This window comes from Patiria miniata, unplaced genomic scaffold, assembly GCF_015706575.1.
Source record: "Patiria miniata isolate m_02_andy unplaced genomic scaffold, ASM1570657v1 HiC_scaffold_24, whole genome shotgun sequence".
Classification (NCBI taxonomy): Eukaryota; Metazoa; Echinodermata; class Asteroidea; order Valvatida; family Asterinidae; genus Patiria; species Patiria miniata.
Genome location: NW_024037063.1, coordinates 13,689,921 through 13,709,735, shown reverse-complemented (window position 1 = coordinate 13,709,735; position 19,815 = coordinate 13,689,921). Strand labels below are relative to the sequence as shown.

Sequence of the window (19,815 nt, the reverse complement as noted above, 5' to 3'; positions counted from 1 at the left end):
AGAAAACTACAGATGCTACAATACACTAGAGTTGAACCTACAGACTAAACTGGTACTTGTGTCTCAAATCTTGTAACCTACCAAAATTATCTTTATAAATTTACCTATGTTGGGCTAGGGATAGGGAATGCATGCAACATCTTTCATGCTTATGATTTGACCTACATTGTAAAGCTGCAGCCAACAAATTGCATTTTAAGACAAGGCTTTTGACAAATTATGCAACAGGCGATTTGATTGGCTGCTGCAAGATTTCAGGGATTTGTTGACTCATCCGATTTGTTCCCGGTGGTGTTTAATATGAACTTAATGTGCACCAAAGTATAAAAGTGGAAAATGAAACAACAAACATGGAGCCACAAATTCTGTACTCTAAACAAAATGGGGAAGGTTTACAGTATTTGGCAAGATGCCAGAGCTACATGTATGTCAATTTGAATTGTCGCAATTTATTTTTCATTTAATTGATTGAATGTCTCAAGTTGGCAATGGCAAAGTCGCGGTTCATTTCAACTCTACCGTTTACTGCTCAATTTAGCCAGCGAATTGTTTTCTCTGTTTTCTAAATGTTTAATTCCAATCCTAGACATTTTAAAAGAACAGGAACTTTTTTTTTTTTTTAGCTCACTACAGCAATTGGAACAGCAGGCTGCACAGAGTTATTTTGCGCACTCTTTTATGCGAATAAAGTCAGCAATTCTCAGCATCAGTCACGTTATTGCCAATTATTCCCAAAATGGCTTAGCGCATTCCAAACACTGGTTGGGACAACACAACATGGTACACGTACGTGGTATGGTTTCATGCAGGGTTTTATCTCAACACATTTCTGCACAAGTTCATCTCAACACATTTCTGCACAAGTTCACAATGACCAGTGACGCTATGCCAAGTTCAAATATAACCTTTCATGTATATATCTGGTGGAGGGTACCACTTGAGATAAAAATTCCCCTTGGTGATTTGACCAACACCCCCTCATAAAAATAGCCTTTGTACATATATGTAATGCCATTTATATTATGTTATTGTACATGTATTTCATACAAATCCTATCCAGTAATTCTTCCATTCAATTCCCAGCTTGATGAAGCTTCAATCATACATCATGTACATATATGCCATTGTGCCCAAAATCCAGGTGTCCGTATTTTATATTGAAAGCAATACATAATAATTTATGGAAAAAAAATAAGAAATTACACAAACACACACTACACATGTAATGACTATATGAAGTGTGAAGTACATGTACATGTACATAATTTCATGGTCATTGCACACTTGAGACAGACAATGGACAAGTGGACTTTGGGCCTAAAAAGTAACACATCATCCTTTTCTTTATCATGTGTAAGGCACTGTACAGCCTCATTCTACAACTTGACATCTGCAACCCCATCCTTACTATGGTTTCACTCCTATAAAAAAATCATTCCACATACATGTAGGTGTAACTGTAAAATAATATTGTAATATAAGAATGGTCTTGTTAAATATATGCCAAGAAAGGCGACAGTTATGGCATGCCTAACTTACCAACGTACTGTATAAAATGTGATACGTCCATGAACTCTTTTATATGAGAACACCACACAAGTTTCAGATTCACATTCAGAACATACTGTATTTATAAATTCAACGAAAGTCTAAACTAAATTGTTTGGTTTGTGGTGGCAAGTACATGTGTGAAATTGAGATTTATTTGGTTTCGTAAAGATAAGCTGCCCTATTTGTTTCTGTCACAACTGCTTGTCTCTCACAACACAGTCACGTAGGGTACACGTACAGGTACATGCACACTATACATTTACCATATTTACGTACATGTACATGTACATGTACTACATGTATGTACATGTACCCTACATGATGACTCCTAAAAGTACATGTACATATACAAATACATGTACGTATGTACATGTACATGTACATGTACATACACATGTACATGAAGGGCCTACACATGTACATGTACGTGTACATGTACTGTACGAAGGACTTTGTACTTTGTGAACAAGTTCTACTGTTATGTAAACTTGAGGAACATTGTGTACACAATTTTTTTTTAAATGGTCCTCGACACTCCTACGGTACTGTACATTTACCTAAGTACTGCACATGTTCATCTGCACATGAACATTTCTAAATGGCATTTGATATTATTTTTCATAGTGTGCAAGTATGCACAGGGTTAGCAACAATTTTAGAATATATGGATATTATTTTTTACCCTAACGTCCTACATGTAGGGTTTGTAGAAAACTATTACATTGCAAGATTCACTAATGCTCTGGTTAAGATAATTAGAAGTGTATGGTCTTCTCCAATTCCCCCCAAAAACACAGAAGCTTGGATTCTGGATGAAAAGCCTGACATCTTATACTAGTTCTGGCACTATCTGGTCATATGCAAAATTAAAATGCCACACAGATTCTAACATGCGTTGAATAATCTTCATTTGCCATGCAATGTTAGTACAAATACCACATAAAATAAACCAAAGTTTACAAAATATAGGTTAGCAATGCCATACATGCAACCAGACGGAAAGGAAAATCAAGGATGCGTTCCACTCACACAAACCTTGCCAATGTTTGCAAAATAGTTTTGTTTTGAACATCTGGCAAATTTTGCATTGAGTACATTTTTTTGTAAGTGCAACGCACCCTAGTATTATGAGAAAGGAATGCATTCAAAGTAGCATCATATAATACAACGTCAGTGCGTACTATACTACAGGTATTGTTGGTTAGGGTTAGTAGGTTGTGCTGAATGAATTGTCAAACTTGCTACTGTTTGTTTGAATTGAATTGGCCGACCTAGCCTTGACTTCGTCAGGTGTTAGAATCAACACGGCATAATAAATGCAACATAAATACCGACGATATGTCATTGTGGGGTTCTGGTCAGGGAGGAATTCTGGATTCCATGCACAAATACATTTACAACAGCCTTTTTGGTGGTTTTTGATTTTCTTCTATTTTCTTAGTGTTTCCTCAGTGGGTTGTCACATGTTTTTGACTTAGTCATATTCAAGCTCAATACAATCAGATGTGGGAAGATTCACGTCAGATGTTTGAGTTTCATGGTAACTCTTTCAAAACCTTTGTAGCAAGATATAATTCTAGTTTTTCTTTCCCATCCAGTTGAACAGGATATTAGTGTTTCCTGAGCATTTGGAAACGTTGTTAGGCTAGTGGTTAAGGTGATCTATTAGGAGTGTTTTTTTTTAAAGAGTGGCAAAATTAAACTTTATGAGAGACTGGAACTTGGAAGGAATAGATTGACTGAACGGAAAGTAAGAAGTTCTTTTTAAAACTAGCGGGGACCAGTGTGATGGAAATGAGGAAGGTGTGGATGTGGCATCATGCCAGGGAGTAGAGGAGGGGTAGAGGGAGGGAGAGGGGGGTGTGGGGAATGAGAGGGCCCAGGGTGAGGAGGTCGGGGAAAGACAACTTGCTGAGGAAATCGGGGTGCTAACGGCATTGGAAACAGCCCAAAAGGTGGGCCATAGCCCTGCAGGTAGACTGGTTCGCTTACTTTGGAGGGTTTGTGGCGCCTGGGAGCCGGCTTGCGAGGGTGGATCTGCTGGAGCTCTGTGTGACATTCCAGATCCTCCAGGCGTTGGGTGAGGGCCAGCTTCTGCTGGATGGCCATGCGGAGCAGGGAGTTCAGCGTCTTCTTCTCTTCCTCGGCGCTGGATATCTGCCGCTGCATCTCATCCAGCTGGGTCACGTACTCGTCGCACCTCGTGGCAAACATGGCGCGGAGGCTCGCGAACGTGGCTGCGTCCTCCTTGAGAGCCTTCAGTTCATTCCTCAATTTGATCATCGTCTCGGCGATGATGATCTTCTCGTTCTCGTATTTGCTCTTGAGGTTGGCGAGCGCAACCTCGGCCGTTGTCTTATTGGCCTTGAGGACAGTCCTGAGCGTCACAACCTGTTCTCGTTTGGTGGCCAGGAGGGCTTTGTGTTTCATGACCTCTTCGCGCAAGTCTTCATGTTCGGTCGATCCAGCGGTCTCGTTGCTGCGCTGCCGCGACATTTCAACGGCATGCTCCACAGACCGTTTTAGATACTTGATCTGATCCCGAATCGTAGTCAACAGATTGTTGCAAGTGATGGGGTCACTGCTAACCTTTCTTGGGGAGGCATCTATCCGCCTGGCTGGGCTCGAGATGGGGGTGGATGATTTGACACTAGAAGCGGGCGAGGAGCTCTCATCCGTGCTAATGTTCCCATCAGTGTCACCAGCGTTCAATTTCTCTCTGCTTGCATCCGAATCAAACGACACCTCTTTCAACCTGCTGGCAATTTCTGCCCGGAAGCTCTCCCTTCTGCTCTGCCTTGTTGCCTTGAGGTGGTCTAGGATGACTCGGTTGGGTGTCTCGCCGTTCACCACACACACATGGTGGTAAAGTTGGGCCAAGTCCTCACTGACATTGATCAGTTCATCCTGTGTACAATTTAAGTGACCCTGTGATTCCACAATGAAGTCGTTCATCTGCCTCATCTGCGACTGTAGACTCCGGATGGTCATCTCTTGATGCCTGTTCCTGTCATTCATGAGATCTACCTCTGATTGCAGGTCTACCTTCTTGCTCTCCTCATTCAGTTTGTCTTGTTGACTGTCCACTTTAGCACTCAAGGCCGCAATTTGAGACATCGCTGAGGCGTACTTCTTCTCGTGGTGCTTCACAAGCCGTATGAGATTCAGCAGCTTGCGATGGTGGATGTTCAAATCTTCAGGCAGTGGCTCCCCTTCACTGTCTGTCCCAGAGATATTCAGATCATCCGGGAGGCAATTCAGGGCCCCCATGGTCTGTTCTAGATTTTGTGAGAGTTGAGTTTTCTCGGTCTGGAGCTGGGCCAGCTGTTCCTCCAGTTTCTGGACCTCCGTGAACTGCATTTCGCTGAAGAGATCGGACCCTGTGCATGCTGACTGGCCAGGTTGGTGCAGGCCGTTTGTGCCATTGGCGGACTGGAATTCGTACTCCATCCTGCGCAGGATGGGATGATCTGGCGACTGAGACTCCGTGTCTGAGTCGTCGTCATCAGCTAAGAGTCCCGAGCTGTTCATGAGGTCATTGTTGAAGGCTTCCATCTCCATGATCATGGCCTGATCCAGCTGCTTCTTGAGGTAGTGCTTCTGTTCCCGCTCGGCTTCCAGGGCTTGGAGTGTCTCCTCGATCTGCTTGTCGGCAATCTCTCTGAGACGGATCAGGTCCTCAATGTGTGTGTTCAGATACTGAGTCTCCTCAGTCAGACGACGGTTCTCGTGCTTCATGGCTTCGTACTCAACCACTGACGACTTCAACATTGACATCTGCAAAACAGATCCATTGTGACAATCTCAGAATAAAAGTGTTTCGGCAAGCCACAATCCAAATTTGGAATAGTGGAGAATGAATAAGGTAAGCTTTGGTCTGTTCTTTATGGTATCAACAATAAACAATTATTTGTCCTGAAAATGATTTAGCAGCAGACTTAAACATAATAAGTGCCAGGTTTCACAACCCTCCTATGCAAACATACATTCTGTACCAAGCTGTCCTTTCAGTCGAAATCAATCAAGTGACTGTTTTCAACAGTTCAGAGCTCCCAGCCTACGTAAAGCAGGATTGACTGGCTGTGACTACTCATGAAACTTGATACAGCTTTGCTTTGACTGCAGATGATTGATAAGCCAACTATGCCTACTTCCTGCCTGATTTTGTCTGATAACTGAATTTGACTAATCAGAGCACTTGCTTTAAATATAATCTGACTATTATAGAGCACTTGCTTTAAATATAATCTGACTATTATAGAGCACTTGCTTTGAATATAATCTGACTATTATAGAACACTTGCTTTAAATATAATCTGACTATTATAGAGCACTTGCTTTAAATATAATCTGACTATTATAGAGCACTTGCTTTGAATATAATCTGACTATTATAGAGCACTTGCTTTGAATATAATCTGACTATTATAGAGCACTTGCTTTGAATATAATCTGACTATTATAGAGCACTTGCTTTGAATATAATCTGACTATTATAGAGCACTTGCTTTGAATATAATCTGACTATTATAGAGCACTTGCTTTAAATATAATCTGACTATTATAGAGCACTTGCTTTGAATATAATCTGACTATTATAGAGCACTTGCTTTGAATATAATCTGACTATTATAGAGCACTTGCTTTGAATATAATCTGACTATTATAGAGCACTTGCTTTGAATATAATCTGACTATTATAGAGCACTTGCTTTGAATAGAATCTGACTATTATAGAGCACTTGCTTTGAATAGAATCTGACTATTATAGAGCACTTGCTTTGAATAGAATCTGACTATTATTGACTAGCCTGTGTAAAAGGCATGGCGGGGGAAGAGGATCAGGTTTTTTTTTAACTGTCTGTGACTGTTCAAACAGCAGGAGGGTTAAGAAAGAGTAATCGTCTTGCATGGGAAACTATGACCTTTAATTTACTGGGACAGAATATAGCCAAACCAAGAGTTGTTGATTTTGCCAACGAGAGAGAAAGACCATTATTGGTGGACAAAAAGACTTGATCATGTTGGAAGAATTTAACACCAAGCTCCAATTCTTTGGACTTTTTTCTTTTCCCTGTTTTATAATCTCCTTACCTGCTTTTGCATAGCGATATTCTCCTCTTCCAGCTCGCTGTAGTCCTGCAGGAGCCTGGTCTCCCGGAACTTGATGTCCCGGGCCTCATCCTTGAGCGTCTTCCGGAGTGCGTCCAGCTTCTCATTCTGGACCACCAGCTCTACGTGCCGGGCGTGCAGCCTCTCATTCTCAATCTTGGTGTGGGTCAGCTCCTGACGGTAGTTCTTGGTCTCGGACTCTAGCTCCGTGATGCGCTCAACGAGGTCAGCTTCTCGCGTGGCCGTCTCCTTGAGGAGGTTCTCTTCCCGATGGACTTCCTGGATGGTGTGCTTCTTCTGGTGGAGTTGGTGCTGATCCAACGCCTGTGGTGACAAGGGAGTAAAAAAATACAGTCGACTCTCGTTAGTACAAACTCTGTTAATACAAAATTCTGGTTATAACAAACATAAAGCCTTAGTCCCGACTGTGCATTTATGTGCACAATGAATGGGACTGATGTTCCTCTTAATAATACAAAATTCTGATATAACAAACAATATGGCTAGGTCCGAATGAGTTTGTTATAATGAGACTCGACTGTATATAAATATATTTTGAAAGGATTTGGCTTTAAAATATTAACAACAGCAAGTTAACTTTAGAGAAAGAATGACTTTTTTTCAATCAGGTCAAATTTTAACCCATTTACACAAGTTTCTGTTACATCCACAAAACTTAAAAGGAATTCATGAAATCTTAAAAGGATTACGTAGGAACACAAAAATCAAGGTAAAAAAATATATATTAAAGAATTCAAGTTTATAAAAAAATAGCCATAAACATGTTTACTTGTGTAAATGTGTACACAGGTTAAAAATGTACAAAATATCTACATGAAATGAATTGCCACTTGTATTTTTATGATCTTCTGCTATTGTACGTTTTTTTTTATCTGTGCCCTAGGGGGGACCCTCCTCTTGCTTAAGAGGTCACCAATGGTCAAAATGTTCTTCCTCACCTCCTGGCCTACTGTGTACAAACCAATGGGGGTCTTGACCAATATTGACCCAAGTTATAACCAGGCTGACAATGCATGTTTCCATAGGAGGGTTCTACACATTTACATCAGCTGTCTACTAGTATACATAGCAGTATGATTATTATATTCCAAACAAATGATTAGGAAATACGAAAAACCTAGATCTGCCAAGAAAAACTGGTTGTCAGTTTAAGATACAGGTTCACTTGTTTTTAACAAATTTATCATGCACTTCCCCTTTTTTCCAGACACATACCGATACATGTAAACTGTCAAAATGTCCGATGTCTGACTGTACATATTTAATTTCATCCTCTGTACAAACGTGTATAGCATGTGTATTTTACATGTACATGTACACATGTACATGGTGTGCATGTGCATGGAGGTACCGTACATGTTGAATTGATGTACACATGTGAACCGATGCGTTTGCTTATTGTGTAACTCAAGGACGCACATGTGCAACATCATCGGTGAATCGAGGACGGGAACCAAATCGAGGACGACCTCGATTAGAAAACGTGTACAAAACCAATGAGAGCTGTTGCAAAAAAGTTAAAGTACAAACAAAGGAAAAGGGAAGAGGAACAAAAGAAAATCCTCAATTTACTCCATAAACAAACGTACATGTACATGCATGGATGTACATGTACAGGTACATATGCGAGTACATACATCATGTACACATAATTTACATACATGTACACATGATTACCTAGTATCCGTTTTATCCAAGAGAACATTCATTAAATGCATTAAATAGCCTGTAACTAATATCAATCCCTCCCACGTGCTTCTGTCAGAGAGATAGCTCTCTCCCTCTATATCCCCTAGCAAAGGAAATTACAGACAGTGTATAAATAGGATCACTGTGTGAAACGTGGGAAGGTGAAATGAAAGGTTAACGGGGATGACTCATATCTAGACTGGCCAGCATGGCCAGGGGGGAAGAGGACGTGTCTTCCTCAGATGACTTCTGGATGGGATGGTTTTCGCTTCAACTTCAGAAACACGTAGAAATATATACAAATGTACATGTCGCAGAGAATTAGTTCACATATTCTGAACATTATAATGTACAATGTACCGGGTATCTTAGTACACGGGGGTACATGTAAGAACATGTAGGATCCTAAAATGTGACATTTTCCTGTCCCTGTTAGGCCAAAAAAAAAATATTTGGTCTCTGGTCAGACCAAAGTTCCGGAATTGACGCGGCCACGCGGCTTTTTTTTTTGTTGCTTTTTTCTTCTTTCTTCAAGCTTGGATTGTACAGACAAGGTGGGGCACTATTTTTGCTTTTTTGGTGTCCTCATGTACATTGGTGTCCTCCATAATTTGTCTTGGTGCTTTCGATCATTTGCCTTGGTGCGATTTCCCATTCCTTGGTGCTCTTTGGTAAAAAAAAATTGAGGAGGTGCAGAAATAGAGGGCGCTGTTGGAGCTACCGCGGAACATTTTGGAGAAAAAAAAGATCGATGCGCATGATTAAAATCGACGCGCGCGCTGACCAGAGACCGACTTATTTTTTTTTTTGGCCTTACCTCTGATTTTTTTTAAGTTGCCAGTCGAATATCAATCTTTAAAGATGACTTCGAAATGATTTTGTTATTTGTTAGGTACTGTAGGTAGTTTGCTGTTGTAAATCACTCTTGGAGGTAAATAAGATTTGAGGCTTTGCATCGGTGGAGATACTAAATAATGAAAGGTTTGCAGAAACACCATGTGCGAATAATTTCCAAACTAAGAGAATGGTTCTGAAAAGAACCAGCGGTAAAAACTCGACGTTCCGGTCAGTATGCTCTGACCATCTGCAGGAGGGTGTTACATTTCACACATGTATGAATTCATTCACATGTAACACAATCATCATAGCATACTTATGGGGCACTGCAGAATCATGGCAGTTGCCGTTTTCTGGTAAAATGTTAATGCTACATTTAGAGGAACAAAATTGCCAACACTGCCCCTTTCCCTGTAGTCAGCAGATTCGCTGATTAATTATGCAAGACAACCGCATCTTGACCTCTAGATTTTTACCAATCAGCGGGCGCTTTCTATATCGGGTCTTCGGTCTTTCACCGTTGTCGCGTCATAGACATGGATAAAAAAAAAATTCCCTAGACACAACAAAGGCTGTGGTCATGCGCTCTGTATTATGTTACGCCATTCACACCCGGCTGTTGTATTACAAAACACTGCATTCGAATCCACCAATCACAAGTTTAGTCCTGATTTGGGAATGAAATTACCTCACGATTTAATAAAGTCAACTCCGATTGACTGAGGCACGAATCGCATAAATCTGCATGTCTTGACATATCAGACGTTATACAGGAGACTTGGTTCCGTGGATAACGGGTGATACTCGGACTACTTTCCCTGCACGGTCTGCACCATTTTTTTCCCATGGACATTTTGTAGGAAGAAAAACTTAAAACTGCATGTGCACAACTTTTGTTCCCCAGTTTTAGCGTCAAGCTTTTGCTCTAGAACTGCCCTGATATTGGTGTTTCCAACAGCTTTCTCTCCCTCCAATGTGTCTGTACAGTGTGTTCATTACATGATTGCAAAAAAGGTTAGAAAATATATTAAAAAATTAATTCAAACATCATTACAAACAACGTCGTTGCAAACAAAGGCTGGTTACGCAAATATACTGGACATGAAATCGATAGCCGTGCAGTGTGAATACAACAATCAATACATACATGTATAGCGGTCACTTCATATGCACAGGTTATTAATAAATATGGTCAGCCTGCAGTGCGACCACTAATGACCATGGGTGTTTGTTGACCAGTGAGTCCATGTGAATTGTGTACAGACCATTAATTTTTGCAGTGTCAAATTTCAATCAATTTATTTATATTTATAAATATGAATCTGTAACTTTTACGAATGAATGTAAGTTAATTAAATTAGTGATACTGTGCCAAATTGTTACCATAATAAAAAGTGAAGCTGAGATTTTATGTTGGGGGGGGGGGGCAATTGAACTGTTTGAAATTGAGAATTACATGTACCGGTATGTTTGCCTCTTGCTTGTGTGGACAAATTGTGTCCTTTGTGAATTCTTGGGTTTGTGTATATTTCAGATAATGCAAAGACTTGAAAACTGTATCAAGTGTTCAAGTTAAAAACGTAAAAATTCCAGCCATGCCCTTAATGTTCTTGTGTACATGATGTATGACAGAGAAAAGATCTGCATGAATGAACTTTTGTCCACTCTTCATATTCACTCAAGCATTTATTATGCAGTGATTGTAAATGGTCAACAACATGTACGGTACCCGGCAGTGTATTGTGTGATTAATGTGTATTCGCATGACAGCAAGTAGAGCATGTATCGGTGACTAGTGCAAATATTTTTCTAAGGTTTTTTTTTTTATTTCGCTGTCAGATATTGGCTCTGCTGAACGAAACAGAATCCAGAAAGACTGATTCTTAGATTTTCACATTTCGTATAACACAAACTCTTTCAAATTTATTTCGCAAGTAATTTTGCCTTGTTAAGAAATTAAATATACTGTATACATATTTTTTACTATTGACCTTTCAGCCTATAAAAACTGATGTCTAAGAATGCCATTTTTTGGTCATTTAGCGTAATTTGAAAGGATTTTGGAGCTATGTAGATATCGTGAGTACCGTACGTGTGCTGTACATGTGTAAATCCTTACACATGACATGCATGATGCGGAATTACACTACAAATCATTATCTATCTACCGACATAAATTTACAAAGAAGACATTATTTGTTTCTTCAGCCTCGATGAACATGCATGTACATGTACCAGTACAGCAAGTCTTAGGGTGACATGCAATACCAGTATATTGAATGCCTGGAGTGAAACCTCACACATTACCCCATACCAGCATACAATGTACAATGCATTGCACACATGTACAGGGAATTATGCATACTTCTATGTAATGACTCATTCACAAATAACAAAAGCACTTCTGTGAATATTCATATGACCAAATAGAACAGTGTACAGTGTAAGGTGCATTAACCCATCTGCCCACATACCACTGCTACATTAGGCCTATGGTCATCCTATTGTATGCCACACTATTCAAATACACTTGAGCACAGACCCCCTGGTGAACTGTGAAACATGTACATGTACATGTACATGTAGATGGACACGAGGACATCTGTCACTGTAACCTAATTGATTGTACAAAATTATACACACTGCAAGAAATCTGGTATAAATCTCACGATTCGTGCAAATGTACAGATTAAAGCAGGGTATTGCTTAGCCCCATAAATGTGACCTATTTACTGGACTACCTCCGTAAACATAGGCCACACATCATACTGTACATGTACAAAAACGTGTCGCACTTTGCCAAATTTTGATTTTCACATTTAGGCTTAGTTTGTAGGGTTTCTTTGCTTTAGAAGCATACTCACCCTCTTTATAGGCTAATCAGAAAGTGCTGCCTTTTTCAGATGTCTATTTTTTGTGACATTTCCAGATTCATTTGCACATGTTTGCGTATCAAAATTTCAACATGAAATTTCACAAAAATTGGACATCTGAAAAAGGCAGCACTTTCTGATTAGGGCGAGTATGCTTCTAAAGCAAAAAAAAACCCTACAAACTAAGCCTAATGTGAAAATCAAAATTTGGCAAAGTGCAACACGTTTTTGTATATGTGGATGTGTGGCCTATGTTTACGGAGGTAGTCCAGTAAATTGGCCACATTTATGGGGCTAGCTAAATGGTAGTCATAATCTGGAAACTCAATATCCTTTGCAGACCGACAAACAAACACTGCATTTCAAAAAAGGAAGCAGGATATTATTTTAATTCTCTGAAGCAAAGCTGACATCAAATTACAAAATGAATTTAGATAGTGTACATCACACATGTGCACCAGAACAAAATGTGTATGCATGCTACTGATCCAACTCTTTTGAACTTCCCCACCCCATGCAATTGATCAGCATCTTTATTTGCCCCTTTCGTTTTACTAATCGCAGCAGCATTTACAATACATTATCTTTAAATATAGGACTGTAGTCTTTGTATGCTGCTGTCAACGCTGCTTCATAAGGGACTCCCAATGCAATTAGCAATGTGTGAGGCTTTCTCACCCACAAGCATGATACTGCCATTACTGGGCTAGTGAGCTAGTATTTTATTAATGTGGTGGTCACAAAAAATACAGGCTAAGAGAAATTAACAACTTTAACCTCATTTCATGATCAGTAAAAGATATTAAAGTGATTAATTATTGTCTTGTAAAATTATTAATATTATGTAAAGTTATTTATCTATTTTTCATTCACATTTCAATCTTGTTTTGTGGTAAATTATTTCACTTTTTTTTTTTTAAACTTGGGTAGGTGAATTCACTAGCCCCTACTAACAGACTAAATTCCAGGACAATTTTTCTGGTCAAATCATGACAATCAATCCAGTTCAGTATTCCAACTGCGCATGTGGACAACAGGATTTGGCAATTTTCCTTTTGGAATAAACAATTCGCTGTAATAAGTTTCCAAAGTCATAACGGGTACGAACATAATTGAAGAAATGTTCTTGTTTAAAGGAAAAAATTTCAAAATAAGGTTGAACAGTAAAGTGCCTTTTATTTAAAAGGCATCCTGAATGCTGTAACGTTTGTGTGAATAGAACTTGCCATCGTCTTTTGACTGCACGAAAATTTGCAGGACACAAATACCACGTCCCTTATTAATAACTTAGTCGTAGACTAGTGTGGATTTATTTGCCAAGTTGGAAAGAACATTGCAAATCAGTCTGGGCCTAACGCCACTTCGGCGATTGTGTACAAAGTCTATGGAGAGTCAAGAAAATTTTCTAAGTATTTCTTAACAAAATTGGAAATGTCTCTCAGTCCCAGATTCATGTCTTAGGCCCCCCCCCCCCCAAAAAAAATGTTCCGCTTCCGATTACATGGCATTTGAAAATAAGGTAGGTAGGTAGGGACATTTTTTTTGCCAATTGTTTTTGTGTACGATCATATGGAGGTGTAATCAAGAGTAAAGAGTAAAAATTGATGGTTTGGGGGTTTTCCCTCATTTTTTCCATAAAAAAAATAGGGTAGGGGCTGTCAGAATAGGGTAGGTAGGGAAACCAGAAGCAGAACTTTTTTTTTTTGGGCCTTATCATTTTTGCAATGAAGGACCTTCATTGAGATGATATATGTGAAGAATAAAGTGGCATCCGGTTGCAACATTCTTTCCACCAAGTGTATCCCGAAGTAAAAATTGTCGAATCTTGATAATAAAATATTGTGTATGCGCGTTAAACTTAGAATGATTAAAAAAAAACTGTTAGTGTTATGAAACAAAATCGCTGTCATGGCTGTTAAAAATTTGACAATCTAAGGTTTTGGGCCCAGTTCCCTATGAGAGAACAAAATCCACTTTTAGTTTTAATTTATTTGACTTTATTTTTTAATACCAAACTAGCTGGGAAAGATTTCCATATACGAAGTTCACTCAACACCCTGTGTACAAACTTTATTGGACTGAAAAATTCTAACAAGTGTTTTCTAAGAAAATGCTTGTATTTTCTCACTGCTCAAATTGACTTTGATGACATGAAATTGCTATCTTGGGGGCTTGTTAGTCAATACAGAGGAAAATTAGTGAACTTCGTAATATGGATATCTTTCCCAATGACAATAATCAACAACAATAAAGATGGCAATCACCACGATATACCGTGAATGCGCAAGGCACACTGAATCGCACGACACCAACCGTAATCCGCATTAAAAAAAATATTGTAATTTCTACCCCAAGAAACTGTTCAACATTACAAATATGTGTCATTAGAATTGAGAGAAGCTGCTTTAGGTTGAAAAAGTCATTTTTGAATGATGAAAAAAGACCGTCGACTCTAAATTTGATCGAAAATACTTAAAGAGGGGCCCGTAAATCTACACAATCGCCAAAAAATGAACCAAAGGAAATAGCTACATTTGTAAAATGATAACTACAGAGCATACATATAAATGTATGGCAGGTTGTTCTCCTCAACAAATTATGTAAGAGTAGAAAGACTGTGATGTGAAACATCAAAATACTTTCCATAAATAAGTAAAGTTTGAACATAATTTTATTTGAACTGTTGAAAGAAAGGGGGTACACAATTCAGTCAGTGTCGTGATGAGTGTACATCATGAATCATGATGTTTTTAAATCTTTGTAAAAAAGTCAGAAATTATTGATCGTGTTTAATTTATACCTCTTTAAAAAGTAAAATCAAACTCATTTTAATATATAAAACATAATACAATGTTTATGTTTCAATATGTAAGTCATTCTTCTATGATATATGTCTATTCCTTCCTCCATGGTAAAATGGGCAAGACTGTGGTGGGCTAAATATCCAAGTTCAAGAGAACTAAAAGTAAACGCTTTTTTAAAAATTCATGAACATGATGAATGAATTTACATGATTGATGTTTGTTTTGCATTTGCTCTTTTGGGAGTTAGATGAAATCTCATGAAAATAAGGGAAATTCCCCTACAAAAAAAAATGAATGTAACCAATCGGTTTACGTCACCTCTTTTGCCAGCTGAAGTTCCGTCTTGCTGGTGTCATACAGCACTTCAAGTTCCTCGAACTGCTGTTTCAACGCCTGTTTCTCCTCCAACACGACCAAGCCATATTCGGCCGCTTGGATTTTCTCCCGACTCGCGAGGTTTAATTCGTCCTTTAGACGCTCAATTTCCACCCGGAGTTCATCGATAGTCTCCGAACATTCGTCGGAGTCCGACATTTTGGAGTTAAATTAACAACAAAGACAACTGAAGAGAAATTCTGGACCGATGACGATCCCCAAAAATTGCCAACCGGCCTAGCCGCGAGTCGCCATGTTTAATTTCTTGCATTTTCTCATTTTTCCATTTTTCCGGTATTTTACCGACGGCTATTTGCTGTCATCGATTTCTGTCAAACAAATTGTGCGACGTTTTGGGCGCCCTCTTGTGATGCTTGGCACGTCTTTTTTCCAGTCTTTGGAAGACAATTTATTTAAAACAAAAAAGTTTGCAACTTCCTTTCATTTTATTGCATTTAATATCTCCTTGTTTATTTTCTAAAGCTTTAAAGATGAACTGTCCAGTGTCCATACTATTTTTGAGTTTCACTATGAAAAAAACCCAGATTTGTTTAAATTGCTATTTCAAACAATACAAAAGTTGTTCACTTTTGACTGGTGCCCCGCCTCCTGTCAGAATCGATGACGTGGGGACTGGAACCAGTCTTGCTTGGTGGATCTTTTTGGGTACACAAGCAAGCCGCATAAAAAGCCACACAAAAAAAGGAGATACAAAAAAACAATTAAACATATGTCTGGAGAAAAAAAGCCAGATTTGCTAAAATGCAGACCGTACAACTTTAAACGATACACTGCATTTAAGCAACTGCAATACAGATGTTTGCTCTATAGACTTGATGAACATAATCATTTTATTAATACAATCATTTATGAAATGACTTCTTAATTCATACTTGAATTTCATACAAATCATATAAAAGATATGGCATATAAAAGAGACCATTGATTCTATAACCATCTTGAAACTGATGAGGAATACACACATGCTGCAAAGCTGTAGAGGAGGATCAAGAGGGGTCGAGTTGCCAAGAGGTGGGGGGGGGGGTTGAGCTGCTGAGGGTGGGTTAGCAGGCATTTGCTGTTTTTTTTCTGCATGATTTTCCAATTTTTCCCCCAAGGGATGGTGGTGGTTAAGACCCTACACCTCCCCCCTCCCCAGTTGATCTGCCACCGAGATGTGCCCTGTGACAATGATTCTTATTTATTCACCTTCCCACCTGCATCTTCTGCCTGAAGTGTTTCTTTTGAATGACACAATAATTGCAAAGAAAATAGTCCATGTTCTCCCACCTAAACAAAAATAGTTTAAAAACTCCATTGTGTGTGAATATGGGTTGACTTGGGTGACCAGATGCATGCAGTTAATAGTAAACCAATATTCAGAGACTTAGTCACCTGACAAGTCACTTGTCAAGTCACATGTCAATCAGAAATCTAATCACAAGTAACAGCGAATGAGCAAAAACAAAGCATTGTCTTTGTCAGGCTTCATTTGGATAGCTTGTGACTTGAGACTGGATTAGTTGTGAATTGGCTAGTATACAGATAATGAATGTTTATGAGTTCAATGGTGAGAATATTTTCATGAGTTGAAAGATTGAATGTTCCATTCAACGAGGCAAAGCGGAGTTGAAAGGAACATTCCATCTTTCAATGAATGAAAATATTCTCACAATTGCACGAATGTGAAACATTCATTATTTGTTGCATACATGTACAACACCTGAATAAATCTCCGTCATCTGATTGATCAGAGCCTCCAGTAGTGTGACCGTGCGATGGAACTTCTATACATGTACCATGGACTAGAACTTCCTTTTTTGCAGTGCGACTGGGCTGTGGGTTGGGACAAATAATTAATTCAATGACATGTGGTCAATGACCCACCAATCAGATGACGGGGTTTCATTCAGGTGTTGTATAAACTGATGTCATTGCTTCCAATCTTATTTCCTTCGTTTCAGTATTTAATCTTCAAACCACTGTTTATCGCTTGGATTGGATTTGGGCGTAGTTGTCTTTCTAGACCCATACCCTCCAGCGGAGCTGAATATTGTCTCATTAGCTGGATCTTCCTCCTCGTCAATGATCTGTCTCACTCTCTGCCTCACGGTGGCGCTGTTTACACTCTTGGACCGGTTGAAGGTCGGTTCATCCAGTGTTGGCCAACTGCGAGAATTCTTGGCTCTACTAGAAGAGAACCTAGCCTCTTGTTGCGGCGGAGATTTCTTGAATGTTCTCCTTTCTTGACTATCGGGATTAAGTTGTTCCGCCGGTCGTTCCGACTTTAGTCCCATGTGTTTCCGCGTTGGGACGTGGTTGAGAGCTTTTACCCAATCTCCAGAGGTGTTGAGCTCTATCAAGATCTGCATCATTTGGTCCAGGGTCAGATTCTTGCCTCCCGAGCTCCACTTGAGGAACAGGTCCAACGGGAGGCGGGCGTGGTTCAAGTTGAGTCGCTTGGCTTTGGCAAAGGACACGCCCCGCAGGATCCGGTGACTGTCCACCAAGGCACCAATGACGTAGACTTTGTTGGGATTGTAGGATCTCATGATGTTGGGAGAGTCGGCGGTGAGGTACACTATGTCCTCAACAGGGAAGGCATCCTGGACTTGCCGGTCGGTGACGTTGACCATGACAGAGCCAAGATGCTCCCCGAGCATCCTCCTCATCTCCCGCATGGTCCCGCTGGCCGCTTGTAGACCCGCCCAGTGGACATCAAAGGGGTCCCTAGCCAGCTTGTTGGCACCGACCCCATGCATCAGCTGCTGTACCATGCTGATGAGCTCTGGCCGCCTCATGTGCTCCTCGTAGCTGAAATCGTAGACCAACTTGGGACCAAACTTCATCCCCGCGGCAAGGTGCCAGTTGTCAAACTGAAGCACGCTCTGCGGCTGGAGCTGCAAGAAGAGTCTGTTCTTCATCGGCGCGTCCAGGTCTTCCTCCACCTTGGGCTCTTCTGATTCCCTCTCTTCTCTTGCCAGTCTCCGCTTCTCCCGATCCTTCAACCGCAGCATCTCCTTCTTGAAGAGGAACGCCAGGAACCGTTTGCGGGACTTCTTGGAGTTGAGAGTGCTGAAATAGTCCAAGTCAAATTCGTTGATGTATTCTGGAACGTTAGATCCTGCGCTCCGCATCACCTCAAGTTCCAACCTTGCTGCCGTGACACGAGCTGGTTCATCAGTTCCGCCACCTTCCATCTTCGTCTCACCATCCTCCCTACTTTTTTCTTCTTCTGATCTCATGCCATCATCTGGCTCTGAATGACTTACAGTGCTGCATTTACACACAAGCGTTGTACTCCTATGCAGATGTTGCTTCGCTAAATATGGAACATTTCCTGTATGTGACTTTTGCAGGGACGGAGAATGTAGGAAATTCCGATGACATAAGTTTAACTGCTTTGTTAAGTTCCTGTCGATGCCCTTGCCAGCAGAAGATAAACATCGTGGCCCGGCAAGATATCTGCAGCTCCGTAACCATGGGAACATCTTTGATTTGGACGATCTTTGCACTTGAGCAATCCTATTCCTGTATGAAATAAAAGACACATGATAAATATTGGCACACATACAAGGATATTGTGAACTATGTCAAATGGCAATCGGTATCCAATCCATCCTCATACCCCCCCCCGTCCCCCCCCCCCCCCCCCCCATGCCCCAGCACTTTTGTGACTGCACAATTCCAAGAAAGTAGAGGCATTACTTTAAAGTTTTTAGTTATGACAAATATCCCCAAAAAAGTCAGTCGTAATTTCTGTTTAAAAAATCTTAATATTATACGCCTATAAGAAGAGTAATCAGACTTTAAGAGAAAATAGTTACCCTTTATTAATACCGACTAGCTGTACGCATGTTTATGTTGTGCACGTGTTTTTCACTGAAGCAAACACGGGTACCATTATCATGCACATCCGAACGTTCAAACAAGATTACTGCCGAGTACCAGCGCGCTGCAGCGTTGTGAAGTTTGTCAATAGAGGGAGTGCTCCACAAATAACGGTGTACATCGGCTTGGCTGCCGTGGTACGCTGCCGTTCCCCCATAAAACAGCGAGTTATACCTTGGAATTTTGTTTACCAATTTCATCAAAACGTTGGTTTTTTTTCTTTTCTATATTTTGAATGCTTTCTCCTTCAAAGTTTATGTACATATAAACATATAAACATAAATAGAAAGTTTATAGCCCCCCCCCCCAGTCTATACAAAAATACAGAAAGCAATGTTCATTCAAACTTCAAGTTACACAAAATGGTTTATTTCTCTATGGTTGTTTATAATTTAACTCAACAAATGACACAACTGGCAGTATAACGGACAAGTTCACAGTACCAACATGAAATAAAATTTGAACATTTTGGGGTCTGAAATTTATATTGGTTGGGCTTATTTACTGAATGAACATTTTCATTTGACTCAGTCTAGAGTAACATGTAAGTTGCATAAAAAAATTGAAATACATGTATTTTTAAAGTTTAAGATGTATTCACAATTTTTAACTCTGCGCTATCAGGGAAGATGCCCCAAAACCTTGCAATGCCATCACAACAA

The 19,815-nt window shown here is 39.9% G+C and overlaps 2 protein-coding genes and 1 long non-coding RNA gene across 10 annotated transcripts in view; 1 reads left to right on the top strand and 2 right to left on the bottom strand.

Annotated features, from left to right (window-relative positions):
• Positions 1–15,535, bottom strand: part of LOC119732701 (protein bicaudal D homolog 2-like) — a 35,543-nt gene extending 20,008 nt beyond the window's left edge. For 7 of the 8 annotated variants that reach the window (XR_005271582.1, XM_038206348.1, XM_038206347.1 and 4 more), the window contains exons 1-3: positions 15,206–15,535; positions 6,646–6,987; positions 3,544–5,328 (exon numbers count right to left, since the gene is read on the bottom strand). Coding sequence is in view for 7 of the 8 variants with exons in the window: in XM_038206348.1 (XP_038062276.1) it covers positions 3,544–5,328; positions 6,646–6,987; positions 15,206–15,421 (2,343 nt within the window). In the remaining variant the exon portion in view is untranslated. Of the gene's footprint in view, positions 1–1,943; positions 5,329–6,645; positions 6,988–15,205 lie in introns of those variants that run through there. The other variant, XM_038206346.1, reaches the window with a different exon arrangement.
• Positions 60–19,715, top strand: LOC119732704. Its single transcript, XR_005271583.1, has 3 exons — positions 60–72; positions 12,518–12,520; positions 19,685–19,715. It is a non-coding gene; the product is annotated as an uncharacterized LOC119732704 (long non-coding RNA).
• LOC119732702 (tRNA methyltransferase 10 homolog C-like) lies at positions 16,976–19,229 on the bottom strand. Its single transcript, XM_038206351.1, has 2 exons — positions 19,090–19,229; positions 16,976–18,793 (listed from the first exon to the last, which is right to left on the bottom strand). The coding sequence occupies exon 2, from the start codon at positions 18,751–18,753 to the stop codon at positions 17,230–17,232; it is 1,524 nt and encodes a 507-aa protein (XP_038062279.1). The 5' UTR covers positions 18,754–18,793; positions 19,090–19,229; the 3' UTR covers positions 16,976–17,229.
• Positions 19,716–19,815: the final 100 nt, after the last annotated feature.